Consider the following 24,825-nt stretch of genomic DNA (forward strand, 5'->3'; position numbering starts at 1 on the left):
CCTTTAAGTCAGTGAAAACAAATGATTTATATACACTGCTAGTTTTATATTAATTTGCTTCCAATTTTGCAGATTGTGATTCTGACAGTAAGAATAAATGAGGTGGTCCTTATAACAACAACAAAGTTGGATTTAACCAGGAGAAAAGTTGGGGTTTTGCCACGAGACTAGAGTGAAGGGAAAAAAGAGCAAAAGGGACTGAGGGTGTGTGTGAGAGAGTGATTATAAAGACTCTAAGTATAACAACTCCAAGCTGAGTAATGAAGAAAACGAGGCCATAAGGGGAGTAAAGGCTGGGAAAAGGTGGAAAGATTGACAGACTGTGGCATCAACAGGCTGTTAAATCCAGTGGGTTTAATTGTTGGGGTGAGGGATGGTGGCAGTAGAGAGAGCAAGCCCAAGAGGCCTCCGTGTCGTCTTCTCCAACTAAGCACACTCCTGCCTGAAGGTCTTGCCGGGTACCGCTCCCTCCACCTGGGGGGCACTGCCTTCCCTTAGGTCTCCTCACAGCTTGCTTCTTCATGGGGCCGGGGGTGGGGGGCTCTGATCAAAGCCCATCTCATCAGGAAGACCTCCCTGGGCACTTTTGGAACAGCGCCTCCACCCCCACACCTCTGGCTTTCCTTTCCTTTGGGGCACTTAACCTGTGATGGGATGTGGGTGCGGCCCCTAGAGCAGATGCCACATGGGGTGCCTCAAATGTCTGTTGAGTGAAGGAGTATTTCATGAGTAACCTCGATTTCCTTTAAATGGATATGGAGGAAATGAGTGAAGCAGCCAAGGTAAGGGACTGGAAGGAGAAAATGGTGGCCCTCGGACGAGAGTGGAACAAAAGGTTCGAGCTTTTGTAACGGGAAGAACACAGGCTCTGCAGCCTAGGCTGGCAGAAGCACCTGGCGCAGAGCATACTCTACATGAGTTCGCACTTCACTCCTTCCTCTCAACAGCCCACGCATAAAGCGGGAAAATGCCAACTGCCCCTCCCTGTTTAATTGGGGGTGATCATCAAGAGGGCAAAATGACATGACTAACAATACAAACCTGGAGTTCTTGGCACTGAAGGCACTATCACCTATGGGGTATGTCAGTGGACAATGTAGAAGTCACAGCACTGAATCACAATTTTTTTTTTTTGGAAAGGGTCATGAGTTTAATGCCTTCCCCCCGTCTGCCCCCCACACACATAATTTGCACTGTGGTTTCAAAAGACCTTACTTGTACTGAGTACCACAGGCTGTAGCATGCTAGCATTTCTGAAATAATTCCTAGAGTCACTATTCAAGCTCGGACTATTCCAGCAGCTTCTTTGTTCAGCATGTAAGTTATGTTTGCAAATCCCAAGATGACAGAGAACCCAACACCATGTGGAAGGTCTGTATTTGCAGACATAAGCATGTCCTGGGGTTTGATGCATTGGAGATATGTCTCTCTCCCCTCATCTTTCACCCAAACTACCTTCTCACCTGTTATTTTTTCCAAAAGAGAAACATCTTGCACTTCCTGGGGTAAAGAAGCAATTTTCTGTCGGACAGTAGCATCCCCTGATGCAGCATTTTCCAGGTCCTGCAAAGCTTTGATTAGTTCCTCAGTCTGTACAATGAAAACACAAACAACACTATCCATTAAGACATATGGGGATATGGGGTGTAAAGAAACTTAGCTGGAGTTAAACAAGGTGGAGGCAAATTCTAAATATGATCATCCCTGACGTTTAAAAAAATCATTGCTCTTATCCCAGAGTGTATACTGAAGTCAATGATACAAATTCTAAGAGAATGTACATAATTTTTCTAAGTCCATGGTAGAACACAAAAGAAATTCTACATAACTGTGAAAAAGAATTTTTTTAAAGAACATGTTTTTGGCAACTTAAGAAAATGGAGTCTGGTTCATACTGTTTAGTTTCAAAGGATGCATGATCGCTGGTACAGAATGGCCTCCAGTTTAGAATAAAAGTATACATGTCAAATGCTTAGCAATTTGTGTGTTGACTGATTAAATGAAATGACACTACCAACTTCAATTCTTTCTTGAATTTGCACTACAAAATGAATATCACAAAGATGACATTTTTGATTTGGGCAGTCACTCCCAAAATTAACTGTGTCAAGCTCATTAGTTACAAACAAAGAGGGAAGAAAAGCAAGAAGAGCAAACCAAGAATGCATCTTCTGTAAATACCAGAAAGGGTTTTTTTTAATTGTCAGGAAACACACGCTGCTGACAGGTTAGCTAGTCCATAATGACCCTAAGGCTACCATGTAGATGGTAGTCAGGTTATCCTGAAAGTTGGTAATTCAGGCTGTTCTCTTGAAAGTTTTTAAATGCAAAGATATATGGCCTAACACTGCTTTCATTTGACCCCCCGGACTAATTCAACATTTTAACGTAACACAGATCAGACATGCTTCCTATTTACACAAGCCTTAAACACTCCCACGTGTAATAAAATAAAGCTGTTTTAGGCAAAATGAGAGGCAGTGCAACTCAGTGAAAAGAGCATGGGCTCTGCAGTCAGTCAGACCCAGATTCAATTAGAACACTGGGCAAGTTACTTAATCTGTCTCCTTGAGCCTCACTTCCTTTGACTGTAAATGAATAACTACATAAACAAACAGCTAAAACCAACCACACAGAGTTCATGAACTAACTTACACAAAGGGTCAAACAATGCAGATACACGGCTAAAAACTCAATAAGTGCTAGCTCCCTGTTTTAATATTTGAATAGGTTATAGTGTAGTAAATTTGCTACTGCTACACAGACTGTCCTTAGAAACTAATATGTTGTTTACTTATAAGAAACAGCCATGCTATTGGAGACAAGCGATGGTAGAGGACTTTTGAATGCCTTTGTAACATTACCCCTTTACAAAAGTCTATTTTTTTAAAGAATAGTTTCAATTTCTAGGAGTGAAAAAACCCAAATCCAAGTACTCTTACAAGTCCATCCCAGATTCAGGGCGTGCAGAGACAAAATCAAGCCTGCTGTCTGGCAAGCTTCATTAGGTGGATCTTGCACCCAGTGCCAAGAGCTGCCCTCTGGTGATTCCATACTATTGGTCACTGGCGCCACCCTGTGGCCAGAATCTTCAACTAGAGGTCACTTCAAGCCACTCTGCCCTACTCTCTGGGGGTCAAGACATACCAAGAGGGGTCCTGCAGAAGGATCTTGGGGAGAGTAGCTTCCAGGGTAGTCGTCATCCTCCTCCTCTTGTATTTGCTGAAAAGTTCGCTTTAGAGATTTCTTCTCCTCTGTTGCTAGAGGAAAGAAAAAAGTGACAAATTTGCATCACCACAGCCTGTACAGGTAAGAGTCAAATGCTATGCACAATGGGTTGCAAGTAAGAAAGGGTAGAAGGGGTGTACACTTCCAGAGATGGCTTAACATTAACCTTTAAGCCACTTATTTTCAATTGGTGGTCATTCTCTACATTACTGAAAAGAGTCAAAATGGCCTGAGTCTGTCATCTCAGATTGACTCACTGGAAAAATACTACTGAAAAAAAGCATCTAAAAGTGAAATTTACCAAACTAACACATTTCATTAAAAACGTCATTATCTTAAAAAAAAAAAGTTAATAGGAGAAGTAAAAAGGTAAGAAACCTCATCAGAAAATGTAACGTGTAATGAAGCAAGCTGTTGTGTGCAAGGGTCTGTAGGGAATATACCGTGTACAAAATGAGATACTTTACGCTTTCCAGGGTCACTTCAGAAAATAAGTAGTAGAGAGACCCAGCAATAAAATTGTGTCAAAAGCTCTAAAAACAAACATCCTTTAAACTATCCCTTTAAGAACAAAACAAACCTAGTTATACCTTAAAATTTAAAATAACCATTCCTGAGCATTATGACATATTACTGAGAGAAATTACATAAGTCACCATTTTAAAATTAACCACTTCTGAGGCTAGCAGGTTACATTTTTTTATTATCCGTACCACGTGCTTTTAAATTGTTACGACAGATGTGTTAACTCCAAAATCATTCCTTTTGCATTAAATTGGACAATACAAAATAAATGCCAAACAACTGAGGGACATAAATCTAAATGAGAAATTCAGGTTTGGAAAGTAAAGAAACTATTGGATGCCTAACATGTGCCAGGCACTGCAATTGCTTCTTTACATTTGATCCCTCCAACAATTCTAAGATGTACAATAGTATCTCCACTTTAGAGATGAGAAAATGAAGACCCAGAGAGGCTAAATAACTCATGTAATGGTATGATTTCAAAATCTGCGCTCTTTCCACTGAATTCAACTTACTTAGCATCACACAATTTCCACCTCATCTGTCAAATGAGGGTCACCATGCACCTGCCTCAGAACTCTGTGAGATATAAACAGAATCATGTACACTTCCTGCTTGATTCAACATTTTCTTCTGGAACCCAGGATGTAGTTCCTGTTCTCTACCTTACATATTAACTGACCAGGCTATGTTTGACGTGAAAGTCAAGTCAATATTGTGGATTTTATTTTTTCTTAATGTTTTTGTTTGTTCTACTAACGAAGAGAAACAGCAGCATTTGCATTACCGGCAGTCCTGTCTTTGCACTGTTCTATTATGCACAGATTTATTACCACAGTTTGGTTAAATGACACTATTCCCCCAACAACAGAGTTCAAATTTCAGTTACCATGGCATATTTACTCTGTGTAATTGCATAAACAACAAACCCTCGCTGCTAACTTTAGTCCACAAATCATCACATAAATAATAGAAATGCATCATGATAAGTGACTGCATCACTTCTCCCAAGGTCAGTAATTGGTTACTGCACCTCCGTTATTCAGTTCACACACAGACAACAAAGTGTTTAGTTGTGTTGTTAGTCTCCCAGTGACAAAATCCACGTGACATTTTATAAAAATAAATAATCAAAACAGGGAACTGACTGACAAAGATGAAAGAGCAGCAAAGAAACTAAGACGAAAGTTAACGCTGGAAATGAAGTTTGCGTGGAACACAAATGGGGCTGTAGAAGAAACAGCTGGCTGTGGGGATGCCGGCACTGCCGTGCTCTTCTGGAGACCCTGGATTCGCAGCCAGAGGAATTTAGTGAAGGTCAACTCATCAACATAACTGAAGAATGTGGCTGTGATGAAAAGGATGACAATGTCCCAGAGGAAGTGATGCTGACAAAAAACTTCACTTTAAAGGAACTCTGATACACTTCACAACACTGAAAGCACAAAGGATAGAATGTTGGAAGCTGATCCACATTTAGGAAGGAGTATGACAAAGATGGAAAAGATGCAACAAGCTTTGTTCAAACCGCTCTTAGTAAGTTTGTTACAGAGAAATAAACACTTTAACTCACAGTGTTTCTAATTTATGTTACAGCTAAATAAGTCTTAATTTTACTATTTTTTTGTTTTCCTATACAACTGTAATCAACAGTGTTTTTAATTCTTCGATAAAAAATTTTAAGTCACAGAATAATTGTAATTTTTCCCATTGATTATTAAGATCACTCTGTACGGTTTCAGCTTGAATGGTCATTTTTACAGTCCTGCACTCCTATGCAAAGCAAGGATGGCTGTTATTTTTCAAACAGAAAATCTATAAGGATATAATCTGCATATGAAATATCTAACAGTACGTTGCACACAGTGGCTGCCTAATTAATGTGTAGTGTGTGGTATGACTTGTGTAAACATTTAGCCATTACAGCATCAAAGTGGCCATGTTTGATGAGTAGCCACTAGAGAATGTAAGCATAAGAGCAAAAAAAAAAAAAAATTTACAGTATTGTTCTACTTCCAAACACCTAGAAGAATGCTCAATAAATAATTGTTAAACACTAAAGAAGGTAGAAAAAAATATAAAACTTGAATCCTTCAGTTTTCCAACTCTCATCCAGAAATTATTATATATAAAAACCACACATCACTGAACATCTCAGGACACTCAGAATCACTGAATTTTGGCACTGGAAGGCCTTAGGCAGACCTATGTATTTGCTTTCCCCACTGCTCCCCACCTCATTTTTCATGAGAATATCAAGGCCCACCGGCTGTGGTGTGTCCAAAGCCAGAGAGCTCATTAGTCTAAGTCTGGGTCCTACAGCAAAAAGCTTCTGTCTCCTAATCTGGAGTTCTTTTTACCACTTCATGCTGCCACTCACTTCTAGCAATGCAAAACCAAAATCAAACTGATGACAATTTTAGGGCCATTTCTGTCCTTCGCCATCCTGATGGAAGAGGGTATAACAGGAGGTAACCGTTATCATCCTACTTTTCCAGTTCTCTCGTATCTCCACTAGAGGACCTACTGGAAATAAATTATTCATCATTTCCCCCACAAGGCTCCTTTCCTGAGCTAACTACTACCATTATGAACACTGCCACTGGCCCCATCTTCCAGGTACAATGCCTTGGAGAACAGTGGAATCTTTCCCAAAGTCCCAACTTCTGGCAGATTCCACAATTGTGAGGAATTCTTCCTTACATCCTCTTTCTGCTCCTTCCCAAAGCCTCTTATCAGCCACCTGTCCTTTCACAAGCCTTGTCCAGACCGCTGTCCTATCTGGGCTCTCTGCCTCTTCTAGTCACTCTTGCAACTTAGACTACACCATCTTCCTAGAGCTGAGCTCTCACCCCATCATGCCTCTACTCAAAACCCTGAAAAGGCCACCTAAGTTCAAAGTCTCCTTGGTGATGGTAACGGCAGAACCACATTGAGCACTCCCTTCAGACTGTCATCCTCTCCCTCCAGCCCCCACAGCATCGGGGCCTCTCTTTGAAAGCGCTGGGCCCTTGCCACTTTCGTGGCAACTGGCAGGCACAGGCCTTACCTCTCTGATCGAAACAGCAAGTGTCTTATTCCTTTACATCGCTATTATACCCAGGAAAGTGTCAACACACCTGAGTCTGAAACTTCTTGAAGGCAGAGGAAGCACAGCGACTGCAAGGTCCTAGTGCTGTGCCGGAAATGACTATCCCTGCTTCCCTTTACACAAACCAGACTCTCCCCTGCTCATGTGTACAGAATTAGCAGCGAGAAGGCCCAGAATTCTCAATCAAGTCGGACAACCATTAAAATGACCCGGGAAATCTGCCAGTCCTGTTCCTGTGTCTGAACTTCACATCAGGTACCTTCCACTATCAATTCGGCTCTGACCACAGGTGTTACACTCACTCCTTTTTTCACTTCCTCAACCACTCTGTTTATAGGCAGGGCAAACACTACAGGGACCGAAAACCTTCTGTCCTTATTGCACACCTTCTGTTCTATCCTTCAACACATCCCTGTGTCTTCACTGGGCCTTGTACTAGCTAACCTTCAAGTAATCTGGTTACCTAAGGGTTTATGGTATGCCTCTTAGAGACCTGTGATAGAATTTCAGACACTATGGCAGACTGTGAAACTAATTTTAAGGCAAAAAGTTAGTCTGAAGGATCCCAAATCACATTACAAAATGCAGTCATCTACCCGTAAAGCTGGATCTTCTAAATAATCCACTTGAAATTTCTAGGATTGAAAAAAGAAAATAAGGAAACTCCCCCCACAGATTTTATATTACTTTTTTTTATAACATCTTTATTGGAGTATAATTGCTTTACAATGGTGTGTTAGTTTCTGCTTTATAACAAAATGAATCAGCCATACATATACATATATCCCCATATCCCCTCCCTCTTGTTTCTCCCTCCCACCCTCCCTATCCCACCCCTCTAGGTGGTCACAAAGCACCGAGCTGATCTCCCTGTGCTGTGCAGCTGCTTCCCACTAGCTAGCTATTTTACATTTGGTAGTGTATATAAGTCCACGCCATTCTCTCACTTCTCTCACTAGCTTACCCTCCCCCTTCCCTGTGTCCTCAAGTCCATTCTCTATGTCTGCGTCTTTATTCCTGTCCTGCCCCTAGGTTCTTCAAAAACTTTTTTTTTTTTAAGATTCCATATATATGTGTTAGCATACGGTATTTGTTTTTCTCCTCCTGACTTATTTCACTTTGTATAAGTCTCTAGGTCCATCCACCTCACTACAAATAACTCAGTTTCGGGCTTCCCTAGTGGCGCAGTGGTTGAGAGTCTGCCTGCCAATGCAGGGGACACGGGTTCGAGCCCTGGTCTGGGAAGAGCCCACATGCCGCAGAGAAACTAGGCCCGTGAGCCACAATTACTGAGCCTGCGCATCTGGAGCCTGTGCTCTGCAACAAGAGAGGCCGAGACAGTGAGAGGCCCGCGCACCACGATGAAGAGTGGCCCCTGCTTGCTGCAGCTAGAGAAAGCCTTAACACAGAAACGAAGACACAACACAGTCAAAAATAAATAAATTAATTTAAAAAAAAAAAGAAAATCTTAAAAACAACAACAACAACTCAGTTTCATTTCTTTTTATGGCTGAGTAATATTCCATTGTATATATGTGCCACATCTTCTTTTATCCATTCATCTGTTGATGGACACTTAGGTGCTTCCATGTCCTGGCTATTGTCAACAGAGCTGCAAGGAACATTGTGGTACATGACTCTTTTTGAATTATGGTTTTCTCAGGGTATATGCCCAGCAGTGGGATTGCTGGATCATATGGTAGTTCTATTTTTAGTTTTTTAAGGAACCTCCACACTGTTCTCCATAGTGGCTGTATCAATTTACATTCCCACCAACAGTGCAAGAGGGTTCCCTTTTCTCCACACCCTCTCCAGCATTTATTGTTTGTAGATTTTTTGATGATGGCCATTCTGACCGGTGTGAGGTGATACCGCATTGTAGTTTTGATCTGCATTTCTCTAATGATTAGTGATGTTGAGCATCTTTTCATGTGTTTGTTGGCAATCTGTGTATCTTCTTTGGAGAAATGTCTGTTTAGGTCTTCTGCCCATTTTTGGATTGGGTTGTTTGTTTTTTTGATATTGAGCTGCTTGTAAATTTTGGAGATTAATCCTTTTATCAGTTGCTTCATTTGCAAATATTTTCTCCCATTCTGAGGTTGTCTTTTCATCTTGTTTATGTTTTCCTTTGCTGTGCAAAAGCTTTTAAGTTTCATTAGGTCCCATTTGTTTACTTTTGTTTTTATTTCCATTTCTATATTACTTTTATAATGAAAAAAGAATCAGGAAATACTGTTTCCAAGAGCTCCCTCATTCTTTGTCCCCTCCCTGCAAAATAAGGGAGTTTTCTTTAAAAAGCACATTTACCTTTACTTGTAGAGAGAAAAAGATATGCAACAAAGGGCTGACACTTGAGGCACAGTTCTGAAAGCACTCTACCCATATCATCTCACTGAACTGAATGGCCAGGTCCAGACCTGAACCTGGTAAGCTGAGCCTAGAGCTTGTGCTCTTAACCACCATGCTCGCCAGCCTTGCACAAAATCTGGGGGACTGAACATACTAACATGACTCCTCCTACTTTTGCTATTGGTTTGTATTTAGAAACTCAGAATATTAGATATTAGAACTGGGAGGGGGTACCAAATAGAAGTCATATGATCACATTAATAACATCTTACCTTCATTATCTCAAGTAATCCTCACACAACCCTATGAGGTATTACTACTAGCCATAATAATAGCCATACTGTACAGTGAGAACCTGAGGCTCAGAGAGGTCAAATGCCATGCCCAAGGTCACACAGCTTGGAAATGACAGAGCTGGGATTCATACTCTGGAAGTCTGATTTCAAACCGTTGCTCTGAATAGCTAAACTAACTATACTAAGGTCCAGGAAAGTTGTGTGACCTACTCATGAATTCATACCCTCATTCAAGTCTACTGAATCCATGTGCTTTCAAGGAAAAATTATGGTGTGAAGAACATAGGCTTTTAAGTTATATAGACCTGGGTTTGAATTCTCTACTTATCAATTATATCTACTTGGACAAAATTACTGTACCCTTGCGAGTCTTAATATCTTCATCTGAAATACGAAAATAATACCTAGTACATAGAGTAGTTGTAAGGATCTAAAATAAATTAACATGAAAAGCAGCCAGCAGAGGGGCTGGTGCTGAATAGGTGCTCAATAAATGCTATTTCCTTTGTATCTACCTTTCCTTTCTAAAGCCTGCAACTATAGGATACCGTGTGATTTACGTGGGACTGAAGTAAATAATGAAGTTCCACTCAGTCAAGCAACAGCATGAGTATTCCCAAGAATACAGAGACAACTTTAGAATCACTGGGTCTTGTACCTGGGATTGAAAAAACAAAGAAAAAACCCCACAGATTTTAAATTACAGGTACACAAACTCAAGAAAACTCCAGTTCTAAAACAAAATTCCTAAACTCACACATTCTCCAACATTAGAAATGTCAGCTCCACAGGAAATTTTTTATTCCAAAAGTAAACTCTGTAAAGTTGTCTGAAGACAAAGAATTAGCCTTGAATTAAGGTTGTAATATAAAAGGACTATTTAAATTTGGAAATAAGCTTCTGGAAAACTCATCAATATTTTGAAAGGATTGTGTAAAATATTCTGATAACTCAGGTCCAAAAAAGACAGTGAGAAGACAGAGTGAGTGAGTTGAGACAAACACATTGGAACCTTTTGATATGTGTTTTCATCTTTACAAACTAGAGAAAGAGAAATTATCTTTATATCAGCATTATCCTCTACATAAGAGGAATACTGCCTCTATTGCTGTTAATGTCTAGACACTCAAAAAAAAAAAATCAGAAACCCAATGGAGCTATTTTCAAATCTAGCACTGCCACAAATTCCCCAATTTGTCTGACTGCTCCCTGAGGGCAAACCTATTTCTCACTCCTCTCTTGCTCTTTCCTATACTGTCTAGCATAGCTGTTTACTCAAAGCATATGTTTGGCAAATGCTTGTTTAATTGAAATTCAACACTTAGCTTCAAACATCATCTTTCAGAGCTCTCCTACTTGCCCAAAGGTGTTTTTAAAAAATCAGCACTGTTTACCAATGGACTTCAAGTCAGAGGAGAGAAAAGAATGCTGGATAATTCCCCAACACTGTGTAGAATACTTCCAAAGGACACAACACGAACACTGCCAGAATCCAATCCAATCCCAAAATTGTTTTCTATCAATTCCAAGTAAAACAGCAATGACCTGCAGACTGAAAGCACTTATGTCATTCTTAGAAAGCCTCTAACCTCTAGTTTCACAGGAAAGTTACTCCACCTTAAAACGCATATAAACTCAGACCTGGAAGAGATCATGAAAGGTATACAATAAAAAGAGTTGCTGAATGAATGATATTATCACATATGCTAATTGTGGTTAAGTTCTATTGCAGAGGCATGTACAAAGTCCCAGAGGAAGATGGAGGAAATTGGTTACATGTGCCCAGACAAGCTAGCAAAGATGTCAGAATGTGAGTAGCATTCTTAAAGAATAAGTTCACCACACAAAAGGGGCAGAAGGACATTTTAGGCAGAGGTAACAGCAGATGCAAAGGAAGGGGTACCAACAGAGCATCCAGAGGGGAAATTGCTAGGTATGGCCAAAGAATATGGTATATGTGAGAAAATGGGAGAAGAATCTGGAAAAGTAGAGTAGTTCACATTATAAAGGGTCCTAAATACTATGTTAGTATTTGGACTTGATCTTCCAGGCAATGAGCATGTGTACAGTCAGATCAGATCTGTAGCTTAGAAACATGTCATGCCAGCTAGAATTAAGCCACAACTAACTGGAAGCCAAAGAATCAAATAACGTTTGATCTTACTCTTCTTTAAAAGAAAAAAATAACATAGCTTTTAAGAAGGACTTGGTAAAATTCACACACATACATGAACACACTACCTCAGAATATTCTGGGTTCAATAAGGACCAAAACCAATTTTAGACAGCAGCTGACAACCATCAAAAGTATGTCCCCAAACCACATCAATATTTAATGAAACCAAGTTCCATAAGGGCTGAAGGACTTATCCAAGATCCTATAACAGTTAGCGGCAAGGCTCGGACAAAATCCTAGCCCAGGGTACTTCCTAGTTCGCTATAACTCTGAACAATTTTGTTGTTCCTTTCCCTTGTGCAAGGAAAGTCTCTGAAAGGCATAAGCGTGCCAAGGAGAATACAGATCAAAAGGTAGGATATGAGATGATGAATAGCATGAATACTAGAACCAGGCTTACACACTGCAAGCACTACATAAATTCTCACCATCGTTTATGATCATCTCTCTCTGAAGAATCATATAATCGCTGGTGGTTCACAGCAACCCCCACTGCAGCTTTTCATATGTGATTCGAAAGTAGGCAAAGACCAAGAGCTGTAAACATGTGGTGATGTTTCTACCTTTGGGGGGAGGGCTCTTGGAGTCCTCCATAGACAGCTTCAGCTGCTGTATGAACTCGCCGCCATACACACTTCTTTCTTGCCAGATGTTCAGCAATCTTTCTAAAGGTTTTTTACAGCCTTCATCTGCCTCTCTGCCCAGAAAAGACGAAAAGATATATATAAGCTTAAGATTTTTTGCTTTTAATTAGGACAGATTTACTTTAAAAAAAAAAAAAAACAACCAACAACTGACTAAATGATTTACATATTTAAAAACAGAAGGAAGAGTAAGGTACATACTGTACTTAATGGATATTCAAAACTTGACCAGAAACTACATTCTTCCTGTGGTGTGTAGGGAAGAGAGAGGGATTATGTTACAGAATTAATCTGTGTCTTTTATCCTCTTTGAAAGATGGGGGTAAATAGGGCAAAAAGCCAAAGGCTGATATTTACTGACAGAGAATTATCAAAAATCAATCATATCAATTGTGACGGCTTGCTTTTCACAAGGCATTAACTGAAATCTAGTGCCAGATATGCTGCTGGAAATTAAAGCAGGCCAAAATGTTTAAGGACAGGAAAACAATGATTAAAACCAAATGTTTAAAGTGGGGAAGAAATTCATAATAACTCATCAATGCTAACACACCAACACCTCTAATATGTATAAATACAATCATACACACATACATGTCAAGACTCTCAACTTTAAACTACTTCATAATTATTTTAATTCCAGGCTAGGTCTGTATTCCAGATTCACACAAAGATGTCTAGCAGATAATCTTAGAACACACCGAGCATAGTACAGTCCTTTGTAATTTATATCTGAATGAAAGAAGCTAGTTTTTTTCCTGACGTATTACTCTCTTAAAACATATCACTCTCTTATTTTTCAGTGAGATGACCGTAACTCGCACTCAGGGTGAAGCAGTTGTTTACCATAAAGTGTCAGACGGCAAGTGGAAGCATGCGGAACACTTTCCGAAAGGAAAACAAATTCCCTCACCATGTACTGTGTTACTATGAATTGTTCTGTTCTGTGAGACTGTCTAGATGTCAATGACCTTACACTGAGGAACTATAAACAAGAAGGGTTACCCTGACATCTTAGTATCTAAGTCAATATCTTTAGTAGGAACCTCAAGAAGAAACCATATAAAATTCAACTCAGATGGAATTTCACCCACCCCCAGCCCTAACAGCACTTTTCTAAAACTTATATTAACACTCAAGATGAGCTGAGTTTTCGGCCTAAGCTGGTCAGATTATATTACTTATGAATTATTAGCGGCAAATTTCACTAAATTGGGGGTTAAAGTACTAACTAAATCAGGATACATACAAACTAATTATTAATTATTGGTAAAGCTTTTTTTTTTAAGTCAGAGGTCAGGGTGAGGGGGAAAAGGGGGAAAATATTTCCACTGATATTTATAAAACTTAAAGATATGACCTTGATATTTATAATAAAAACATCTCTACTCCATCTTCAAAATATATCTAGAAACAAATTACTTCTCACCTCTTTCTCTGCTCTCAGCCTGATCCAAGCCACTATCATCTCTTGTCTGATTACTGCAACAGCCTCATTACTAGTCTCCCTGCTTCCACCCTGTCCTCCAACCATCTATTCTCAAGTTTTAAAAATCCAATCCTAACTGTTGTGTTAAAGTAGATCATGTTGCTCCTTTGCTAAAAACTTCCAATGGTTCTTCCTGGTCTCCCTCAGAATAAAAGTGAAAGTCCTAATGAAGCCTACAACAAAGCCCTTCTCAGCCCAGCCCATTATTTCTCTGACCTCACCTATCCTCACTCTCCCCTCCCTCCTCAACAGCTCCCCGGCCCTCCTGCCATTAAAGTGTAGGACCTTTGCACTTAGCTTGGAACCAAGGCTCAGGCCAGGCAAGGCTCCTTTGCTCTCCTCCTTCAGGTGCGTATACTCACACAGCACCTTTTCAGTGAATCCTCTCATCTCCCGACTTAAAATTACACTCCCTACTCCTACTTAATTTTTCTCCACACAATTTATCTTCTGATGTGCTATATATATGGTTTCCCTGTTGTTTATACTCTCTTTCCATTTGAATGGGATTTCCACAAGGGCAGGGATTTGTCTTTTTCCCCCACTGCTATATGCCCCAGAACAAGCACAGTAAATATTTAATTGCAATGTTTTTTCCGAAAAATGTTAGAAAGGTTTCAGTAGGCCATACAATTAGTTAACTTTCAACGACCATTTTACCACATCAAGGTCATTCATGTCAGACATCAATTAAGCATTCATCTGCGCATTAAGGTTTCTGAAATACTGTGCTTGGAATACAAAGAACAAGGCCTAGGTCCTGACCTCTAGATTCTTGACCCAGCAGCCCCTCACCTCTCCACACCCTACCTGAGGCTTCATGTTCTAGCAACACTCAACGGTAAGTATTTTCTACTCAGCACTTGCTGCCACTGTTACGTGTGCCTATGCTCATGCTTTCTCCTCTCGCTTGAATGGAATCCCCAAAACAGAACAAGGTGAAGAGCAAAAGGTTCTGAGTAATTCTGGTGGCTGAAGTACTATATGGGGTGGGGTGGGGGGGTGGAAACAGCAGAAGAATCTGGAGGGATACAGTGGAATTAGATTATAGAGGACCTTAAATTCCATACTAAACATGTGGCCTTTATCCTGAAGGCAATGGGAAGTCCCTAATGTGATGAAATGCAGGCTTTAGAAAAATAAAGTCATTATAACTACTGTAACAAAATCACAACTAATCAGAACTTAACTGGTCGGTACTTTTAACATAAAATCTGTTCTCTGCAAATTCTCTTAAAAGAGAAACTAATCATGAAAACAAATTCTTATCAAGGATTTAGTTAAAAGGGTTGGGAGGGGCACAACACCCATCCAACCACCATCCACCATTCCTGGGGCTATTTGGGGCTTGATTAAGACTGATAGTCTTAATCAGCTGCAGTCACACTACTGTATAGTGGATAATGATGCTCAAACCTGTTGTAACCAAAAGATTTTCAAAAGGCTTTCACCACTAAACGCTACAGCCAAAAGGGTGCTCTACTTTAATTAGTGAACATAATTAACCATGATAGGTTAATTCTTTGAGCACTACAGTAAATCAAAGTTTTGCCAACTAAGGTCTAAAGATATAGACACAACAGTCAAGAAATCTTTTTACTGATGTGGTTTTGCCCTAAGTAGCTCCAATGAAGTGGAAGTCACTTTAGCACCTGAAATTGGATACAACCAAAGCAAAAAAGTCATTTTATGACACAAGGAGCTATCTTTTCAAGTTGTATTAACTCCATTCTAACTTGAGAAATCTTTAAGTGAAAAAACACAAAAAATCTTTGCCACTTATCAATGAATAAACTGGAAGATGATAAATAAGTACATATGTAACTTATTTTGCAGAACACAACTTAGTATCTTAATTCTAAATATTTATAAATTCAACCACTGAAAATGTGATCTAAAAAGTGAAAAGTATGTGTTATACACACGTAGGACTACTGCTTGAAGTGCCAGCTGGATACCAAAGGGCTTGCCAAGCCAGCATGGGGGCCTTTTCTTCCTCTGCAGCTCTAATGGCACTGCCTTGGTACACCCGCTATAATTTGTGTACTTCTCTCTTATCCCATGCACAGTAGGCCTATGGCAGGCCTACTCAGGGCATAAATTCTTTCTAAGTATCCTCAGCACTTCCAACAGCACCTCATGTAAAGGTAGAGCAGAAACAGTCCTTTGCAATTGTGTGGAAAAGAGTTAACATAGCAGGCCTGAGACTGCTGCCCTTAGCAGGCCTGCTCACGAGGTTGGCCCTTGACTGGCATCTCGGAACCTGGATTTCAGAAGTGCTCCTATCATTTCCTAACTGATAAGGGCGGTTTACTGTGCTTAAACTGTTTATACAAACAGTATGGTTTATGCTGAACACCTGCTTTCCTTCTGGGAGCCTAGAATTTTGGCAGAGTGCCTGTGACCAACCCTAACAAAATCCCTAGGTACTACATCTCTAATGGGCTTCTCAGATAGAAAACACTTCACATTTGTTGCCACAGTTCAAAGGGGGAGGAATTAAGTATGTCTATGTGACTCCACTATGAAAGGACTCTTGGAAGCTTATGCCTCGTCTCCTCTGGACTTCATCCCTTGCACCTTTTCCCTTCTGCTAATTTTGCTTTATATCCTTTCACTGTAATAAATCATAGCCAGGAACACAACTATACCCAAGTCCTGTGAGTCCTCCTAGCAAGTCACCGGACCTGGAAGTGGTCTTGGGGGCCCACGACTGTTATAACAGGAAATAAATATGTATATGGTGATAATTCCAAATTTATGTCTCCAGAAATCAATTTCCTACTGAGCTTCAAGACTGTTTCATCCATCCGCCTATATGGCATCACCCTTTGGAATATCTATTAGCCATCTCAAACTTAACATGGCCAAAACAAAACTCTTGATTTCCTCTACCATATCTTTACCTCAAACTCCACCTCGGTAAACAGCACCATCAGCCATCCACATACTCACGTCAAAAACCTAGAAATAATCTTTGATTTCTCTTTTCCCTCACTACCAAGCTCCCACTAATCCTATCAGTTTTACATGGGGTGGGGCACAAATCTACCCATGAAGTAAACAAAGTAAACATTCAACAAGTGAAAGCTATTATCTCCTCAATGTTCCTGAATCCTAGCCAATGTCATCTCTAGCCTACACTAGAGCAACACCCTCTACCTCATGTCCCTGCCTCTCCCTTGGCCTTTATAATCCATTCTCCACCCCAAGCTGGAGGGATCTTTGAACAAGGCATTTGGAATATATCATTTCCCTGCTTAAAACTCCTCACTGACATCCCATCAGAACAAAATCCTAACTCTCTCCCAAGGCTTACAAGGCATGTGTGACTGTCACCTTCCTGCCTCTCTGATCTCACCTGGATATGACTTCCCCTCTGTTCCTTGTGTTCTAACCACAATGGCCTTCATTCTGATCCTCTTAATATGCCAAGATTATTTGTACCTTAGGTTCTTTTTAATAGCTATTCCTATTTTGCATGATTACCTCAAATGTCACTTCCTTAGAGAGGCCTTCCTTCACCACACTAGAAGAGATCCCACTCAAGAACGTCATTCTATTTTATTATGTCCATATTATCACTCTCTGAAAGTATCTTACTCATTTTGTCCTTGCCTGCCTTGTTCACTGCTTGCCCCCCTAGTGTCTGGATCAGTACTTTGCACAAAGGCACCTAAATACATCTTGAAGGAAAGATTAAGTGCACAACTATCTCCCAACTGAGAAGAAAACAAGAAGGCATTTGTATGGAAAATAAGTTTAAAGTCTGGTTACTTAAACTGCTATTCAAATTAAAACCACCCCACGAGCTTGGCAGCTTTCTCTGACTTGAGAGGTTTGTTGTTTCTTTCCTAGGGGGTAGGAGGTTTGAGGGAGGAGGTAGGAAATTATCATAAAGAGATTCCTAATCTATTTTAGTCAATATTAATGGGTCTACTATCTTTGTTCATCAATTGGCCACAGAAAAACTGTACAGAGAGCACTTTTTACTGTTGATAAGGTGCATCAGGACTGAAGTGGTGTGGCTGGACTTTCTATTCTAATAATGGGGGTGGGGGTGGGGAGAGAGCTTAGAGACATGGGGACCTTGAATATAATATCTGAACAGGACCTTAAAAGAACTAGAAGAATGCAAAAAAGAAAGGTAATAGAGCTATCTATTTTTATTTAAAAGGATCAGGTCTATTTTCCCCATAAAGCCACAGAATTTGCCAAGACATTTTTACAATGCCTCCTAGCTAGGTTTTAAGATGATAACCAAGTAGAAAAATTTTTAATCCTGGTATTGCTCATCCCCCCTCTCCCATCCGCTTTTCTACTTACACTTTTCTGATTTGGGAGCAGCTTATGATTACTGTTAAATTTTTAAGGAAAAATGTTATGTTTACTATCCCTATAGGGAATTACTTTAGTCAATTTCTTATACCCTAAATTTATTAACTTATTCAACAACTACTTACTGAATCCCTACTCTGTGCCAGGACAGACCACCATTCACATCAAGACTATCTAAATGGTGTTCCCGAAGGTACAAAACCCAGTAGCTCTGTGCCAGATACTCTATTGGGTGTCTGGAATACAGGAAAGAACACAAAAGAAACAGTCTTTCTCTTCATATAGTTTATAATATAGTATAGTATACTCCCATGAATGGGCAAAGACTGTGGATTGAGCATTGTTGTTTTACTTTACCCTCACAACTCTAATGAGACAGGTGGTGACATTCCCTTTTAACTAACATGGAAATGTGGGCTCAAAAAGCTACATAACACATCCAAGGCCACTCAGTGTTGGAGGCAGAGCTACAGCCAACGTCTAGGAAACTGAACTGACTCTCCTCAAAACAGGAAAATGCCTGTCTCCAATTTCAGAGGGCTACTCTAGTAGTCTGTTCTAAGCTTATTCTCTGTTATGACAACTCAGTATTTTTTCAAGTCCCCAAACATTCTGCTTTTTCAGTATCCATGTTGAAAAAAAAAAAAAAAAAGCCAGTTGACTAACAAAAATCTTTTATCCATCTCTACAAAGCTAGATGTCATTTCTTTAAAATCTTTTGGAGTTCTCATTTCACTCCTTCAAACTTTCCAAATCTTTCACAGAATGCCAGACTTACTTTCACACTTAAGGTCTTTCACATACACTCTAGACCTTAGAACAATTTTCGTTTAACCCACTAGTCTCCTTCTCACCCTTCCCAGTTTCCTTTGGCAAAGATGTTTTGTTTGATTTGCTTACCTATTAATATTCTAGTGAAAAATAGTTTTTCTTTGCTCCTCCTAGGCAACTAACTTATATCTACAAAAAACAGTTTGTTTTTAAATAAATAAAAGTGATTTGTAAAACTTTTAATTAAATGTATGGTTTCCGTGATATCAGCTATAAGTATGCTCTACCCACCCCCGTCCTCTGTCACAAAACACAATAGTGGCACACACTTAATATGACAGAGCCAGAGCAAATATCTACTTTCCACACTAATAATTACTATCTTTGCAGGTACAGTAATGACTACTATTTTTAGTAAGTTAGACATGTAGACATCCAGAAGTAAGTAAAAGCAAAGGCACAGCAACTAATTTCTTGCCATTAAGGCTTTGTTACTGGCAAGTTCCCTTGTACTATTTAGCTTTGTTTTTTGACCATAAACTAATGAGACAACTCAGCCAAACCAAGGAAAGTACCACATTCAAGAAGTGAATTCAATAGTGAATACATCTAGGAGAAAAGATGTGCTTCAAGTGCTAGACTGAGTCCCTTCAACGCATCAAAATATTTATTTGTCTGAGATAGTTCTCAAGGGTTCAGGCAAAATATAAAACCACAATTTGGCCTCTGCAACTCTCTATAAAGTACCTCTCTTTAAAGTATGAAGTTGTCAAGTTACAAAGGCTATCACACACAAAAAAGAAAGAACAAAAAGGAAAAGGTAATGCATTCAAAAACAAAACGTAACAAAAAACCCGAAAACATACCTGGCAACGTGAGAAAAAGCATCCACAAGGACAGATTCAAATTCTCTAGTGAATTCAGGTCCTTTCCTTTTACTGTTTTGAATGACATCATTGGCTAAGTACAGAAAAGTAAGCTTTCTATTTGATTTGGCTGGAAAAAAAGAAAAGATAATTTAGCTTACACCAAGGAAATTCTCAATCCACCATTCTTCTGCCCTAAGCTACTCCTAAAGAACACTAAGGCAAGCATTATCTACTTGAGGTCAAGACTGCTATGTTTGAAAAAACAATTTAAGGAACTCCTGGAGGTGTCTAGTAAAACAGGATTGAGAATACAATTTTGAAAAAACTAAAAAACAAGAATACGCCATTTTAATTGATTGTGGTGATAGTTGCATAACTGCGAAATACTAAAAACCACTGAATTGTATATTCTAAAAGAGTGATTTGTGTGGAATGTGAATTATAGTTCAATAAAATTGTTTTTCAAAAAAAAAAGAATACGCCATCTTAATTTCTGTGTTATTTTAGTCAGGGTAATTAATTGGCAGTAAAAATTAAGATAATCCAAAGAAAATTCCTAAAGGATAAGCAGTCAGTATTCTCCAGTCAATTCCTAAAGGATAAGCTGTCAATACATCTCCAGAAGACATGTTAAAACCAAGATTTTCATTTATTATATTGCAAAAATGAGCATTTCTTACTCACTGTTAATTATCAAATACCACAGAATGAAAGACTGAGTTAAGTTTCAGTTTTAAAAGATACTTGTAATTTATGCTCCTAGACCAAGAATTTCTCTTTGAACATTCCAATAACCATAATCAGTCAATGTTATCAACTCTACAATCCAGAGGAATCTCTAGATGCACCAATGGATATTTATCTCAAAATTCAAATATACATTATTGCTACATGATCACTGAAAGTTTACACACGTCTGAAATCTGGATATGCAAAATTATGGCTCCTATAAAAAATATAATTCTTCTTTCTTATACCTACTAAATGTAGTATTTCCTATTACTCTATATGGTAGCATGCATTAAACCATAAAAACTTCACGCAATATGTCTGAGTTACAGTTGCTTGGGGGAACATTACTGAATTTCCTGGCTTCTATGCACATAACTTTTCAACCGTAAAGTTACATCACTACCATTTTTGGTCCCAGTTTTCTTTTAAAAGAAATAAATAATAACACAATCAGATAGTTCAAAACATTAAGTTTTCTCCAATGCCAAAGTGCCCAAAAGACTCAAGCAAGCCCTATGTCAACCTTTACACCTGAATTACTAGTCCTTACTCCACTGCTCTCAGAAACCATTTCTGTTTCTTTTGAAATGCACACAGCATGTATAAATTCTGACACAGCAAGCTCAAGATCTGACATTTTAAAATGTGGCTACAGGAGAATAACTTAAGTTAAAAACAAGATTTTTAAAGCATGTTATAGTTGAAACTGATGACTTAAAGTGCTCATAAAATTAAATATGGATATCCTGAAATGTATTAACCTGATAATAACCTAGTTTAGATGGCCAACTGATGAGAATATTGAAAACCTGGAGCTATCTTTAACTGTTCTAATTATTATTCGAAAACAGAACAAAAGTGTCAATAGCTTCAATATCCCACTGTTGCTACAAAGGTATGATTACGGCAAAAAGCTTTTTTTTTTTTAAAGCAAACCTTGTTCTAGGATGTTGCAGCAAGTTAAACTACCAAGTTTATAACGCCATGAAAGTTAGATTTAAAAGTAAAAGAGGGCTTCCCTGGTGACGCAGTGGTTGAGAATCCGCCTGCCAATGCAGGGGACACAGGTTGGAAGCCTGGTCCAGGAAGATCCCACATGCCGCGGAGCAACTAAGCCCGTGCACCACGACTACTGAGCATGCGCTCTAGAGCCCGCGAGCCACAACTACTGAAGCCCACACATCTAGAGCCTGTGCTCCGCAACAAGGGAAGCCACCACAGTAAGAAGCGCGTGCACCGCAACGAAGAGTAGTCCCCACTCACCACAACTAGAGAAAAGCCCGCACGCAGCAACAAAGACCCAAAGCAGCCAAAGATAAATAAATAAATATTTAAAAAAAAAAGTAAAACAGAACTTCTACAAAGCAAATCGGACTAATATACTTTATGTTAAAAAACCCAGAATCCATATTGTAAAATGTCAATTTGGCCATTCAAGACCTGAAACATTTTGCAGTATTACAAATGTGATAGCTAAGATAGCCAAGGTTTTCACTATCTACAATGCCAATTAACTCTCATCACCGTCAAACTTAGCAATGGGAATTTAGGATAAAACTTTTTCCCTCCACATCCAGCATCCTGAATAATCAACATGAGCACCATGTGTGTAAAGGTAACATAACAAAACCCTAAAGGGAATTCCCTGGAGGTCCAGTGGTTAGGACTCCTCGCTCTCACTTCCGAGGGGCCGGGGTTCGATCCCTGGTCGGGGAACTAAGATCCCACAAGCCTCGCAGTGCGGCCAAAACAAACAAACAAACAACAACAAAAACCCACAAAGCCCTAGAGCACCTGAACACACAAGGTCATAATACACATGACACACACACCCTCTACTCCAGCCCTGGGTGGTAACTCACTTGTTCAAATGTCTTTCCAATATGTCAGTATGGATTCTTTCACTCCCTACCGAGGCCCATTCCAAACTGGTTGAAATAGTTATTGAGCAAAGTTTAAATTACTGGCTGACCAAAATTTTTCACTTGTTTGGCTGGTTTTGACATCTAGAGAAAGTAATTTTTTTTTTTAAAAAAGGCCTATTTACCTGCACTACTAAAGGTAGTAGGAGTGCAAACGTAAGGTACAAAAGCACTACTAAAAAATGTTCATCTTAGGGTATTTTACACCAAACTGCTCCAAAAAGAAAGGGAGAAGTTCTACCTAGAACAGAGCCCAAAGGGATAAATTAAGGATTATTCCTAGGGAATGGAAAGAAAATAACACATCATGAATAAAAGTAGTACTTAAGCAGGAAAAAGAAAACTTTTAAAGTCTCATAAATATTTGGAGGCAAAACAGAGATGGTTTGTGAAATGTCTTAAGGAAATGACTTGGCTATAGATAGAAATGTCCATTTTTAAAGATTCAGGGTGGGCTAGAACCTAAAGGGCTAGTCAATTCTAACATTAGGGCACAAAATCTTTTTCCACTTCAGTGCGGGGGCATTTTCAATTCATGAAGGAAGGCTGGGTATTAGGAAACTGTACACTGATGCTTGGAAGAGCATCCTGTAGTTCTGCACTGTCCAGTATGATAGCCACTAGCCACATGTGGCTACTGAACACCTAATTTGTAGCTAACAAAACTCAGGAACTAAATTTTCAATTGTATTTATTTGAAAGTTTACTTCCTTAGTCACACATTTCAAGTGCTCATGGCAAGAGGCTACCTTGTTGCAGAGCAGATATAAAACATTTCTCTCATCACAGAAAGCTCTAGACAGTGCCGCTTGGATCCTTTACTCAGCCATGAAAATGATGTCAAGAGACCACAATTTAACACCTGAACTATTTTTTAACTCTGTTAACAGGCACCATGCTAAATGTTGTGTACATTACGGACAACTAGAAGAGCTAGTTTCTCCCTCAAAACATAATCCAGTGAAAGAGACATAACTAGTAAGAATGAAATAAATGCAGATTAATTCTAATAAATAAAAGCACTACGGGTTTGGTTGGAGTAAGATGATCACCTTCACTTATTAAGTGCACTGATGCACCGGGCACCTGAAAACAAGTTTCGGCGTCTCAGAGCTCTGGGCTAATGTCCCAACTATACACTCATGAACAAAGCACTTCATCTCTTCATATCTGTATCTTCTCATCTATAAAATGGGGATAATAATGCTGACCTACTTACAACTTAAGGTTTCATCATATGAGATTAGGGTTAAAGGAGCTTCATAAACGAAAGTACTCTTTATTTTCTGTATCTCAAATAGGGTGAGGTGGGGAATCAAGGTGGGGGCTTCATAGAAGTGACATCTGAGGTGGATTTTGACGTGCCTCTGAGATCCTACCAGATAGGATCCTGTAGAAAGCAATTCAAATTTTTCCGCCACATCTCAGATGACAGAAATGGTATCTGAATGGCACAGTGGGGTACATGAATGGGGCTCTGGGAGGCCCAGGATCTATCCGCCAACTACCCTGAGGGCTGAGGGGACCCCCATCTCAGTACAGCACATGATATTTGGGGGGCGGGGGGTCTCTGCCAGAGGACTAGAACTGGGACTCCTGAAAGAATCCTGGATTTTGGTGTCTGCCAGTCTGATGTAGTCTGAGCCTCACTGGTTCTAAGGCCTTGAAAATACCACTTAGCCACTTCAGTTTCCTCATCTGTAAAACAGACTGACATCCTGACCTCACAGATAGCAGAGAACACATGTAGAGTTACTTCCTATGCTATAAAGGGCCTACCACATACAGGCTGTCCAAAACAGCGCTAAGCTTCATTTGCTCAGCTTTCTGCTATGAAGCTCACTGGGGTATCAGATAGCTGTGTAGGTGCCCATCTTTCCCCAGCAGACTGTAAGCAATTCGAGGCAAAGAACATGCCCCACACTGAGTAATCAGTATCCCACCTCACCATTATTTATCCAGTGCCTACACTCTGCCTGACACCATGCTAGATGTTCATGTGGATTATCCTGTTTACTCTTCACCCCAAGTTGTTTGAGCCTCCGTTTTTTTCTCATCTGCTGAGCTCCTACTTCACAGAACTCTGAGACCGTAAAAAATGACAATGTATGTAATGATATCAGTACTGCACTTGGCACAGAACAAAGGCACAGTAAATATCAGTTATCATTATCTCTATTTTACAGATCAGGAAACTGAGGCAAAGAGAGGTGAAGCTGCGGGGGCTCAGTAAATGGCAAAGTCAGGCTCCAGAGGCACTTGGCCTCTGGAGCCAACATGCTATCAAGCTCCCAACCCAGTGCCTGGCACACAACAGGCTGAGCTCAATCAATGGCTGCCAGATGCTGAGCAGGGCCTAGAACCAAGGAGAGCTGCATGAGAAGAGGAACCTGAG

At 39.7% G+C, this 24,825-nt stretch overlaps 1 protein-coding gene across 17 annotated transcripts in view; it reads right to left on the reverse strand.

Moving 5' to 3' along the window:
• The window catches only part of RPRD1B (regulation of nuclear pre-mRNA domain containing 1B), a 77,015-nt gene that overhangs the window by 51,017 nt on the left and 1,173 nt on the right, over nucleotides 1-24,825 (reverse strand). For 16 of the 17 annotated variants that reach the window (XR_009535257.1, XR_009535256.1, XR_009535258.1 and 13 more), the window contains exons 2-5: nucleotides 19,774-19,903; nucleotides 12,229-12,362; nucleotides 3,148-3,260; nucleotides 1,464-1,590 (exon numbers count right to left, since the gene is read on the reverse strand). Coding sequence is in view for 2 of the 17 variants with exons in the window: in XM_060123026.1 (XP_059979009.1) it covers nucleotides 1,464-1,590; nucleotides 3,148-3,260; nucleotides 12,229-12,362; nucleotides 19,774-19,903 (504 nt within the window). In the remaining 15 variants the exon portion in view is untranslated. The remainder of the gene's footprint in view (nucleotides 1-1,463; nucleotides 1,591-3,147; nucleotides 3,261-12,228; nucleotides 12,363-19,773; nucleotides 19,904-24,825) is intronic. The other variant, XR_009535267.1, reaches the window with a different exon arrangement.

The sequence above is a fragment of the Lagenorhynchus albirostris genome, chromosome 15, assembly GCF_949774975.1.
Source record: "Lagenorhynchus albirostris chromosome 15, mLagAlb1.1, whole genome shotgun sequence".
Taxonomy (NCBI): Eukaryota; Metazoa; Chordata; class Mammalia; order Artiodactyla; family Delphinidae; genus Lagenorhynchus; species Lagenorhynchus albirostris.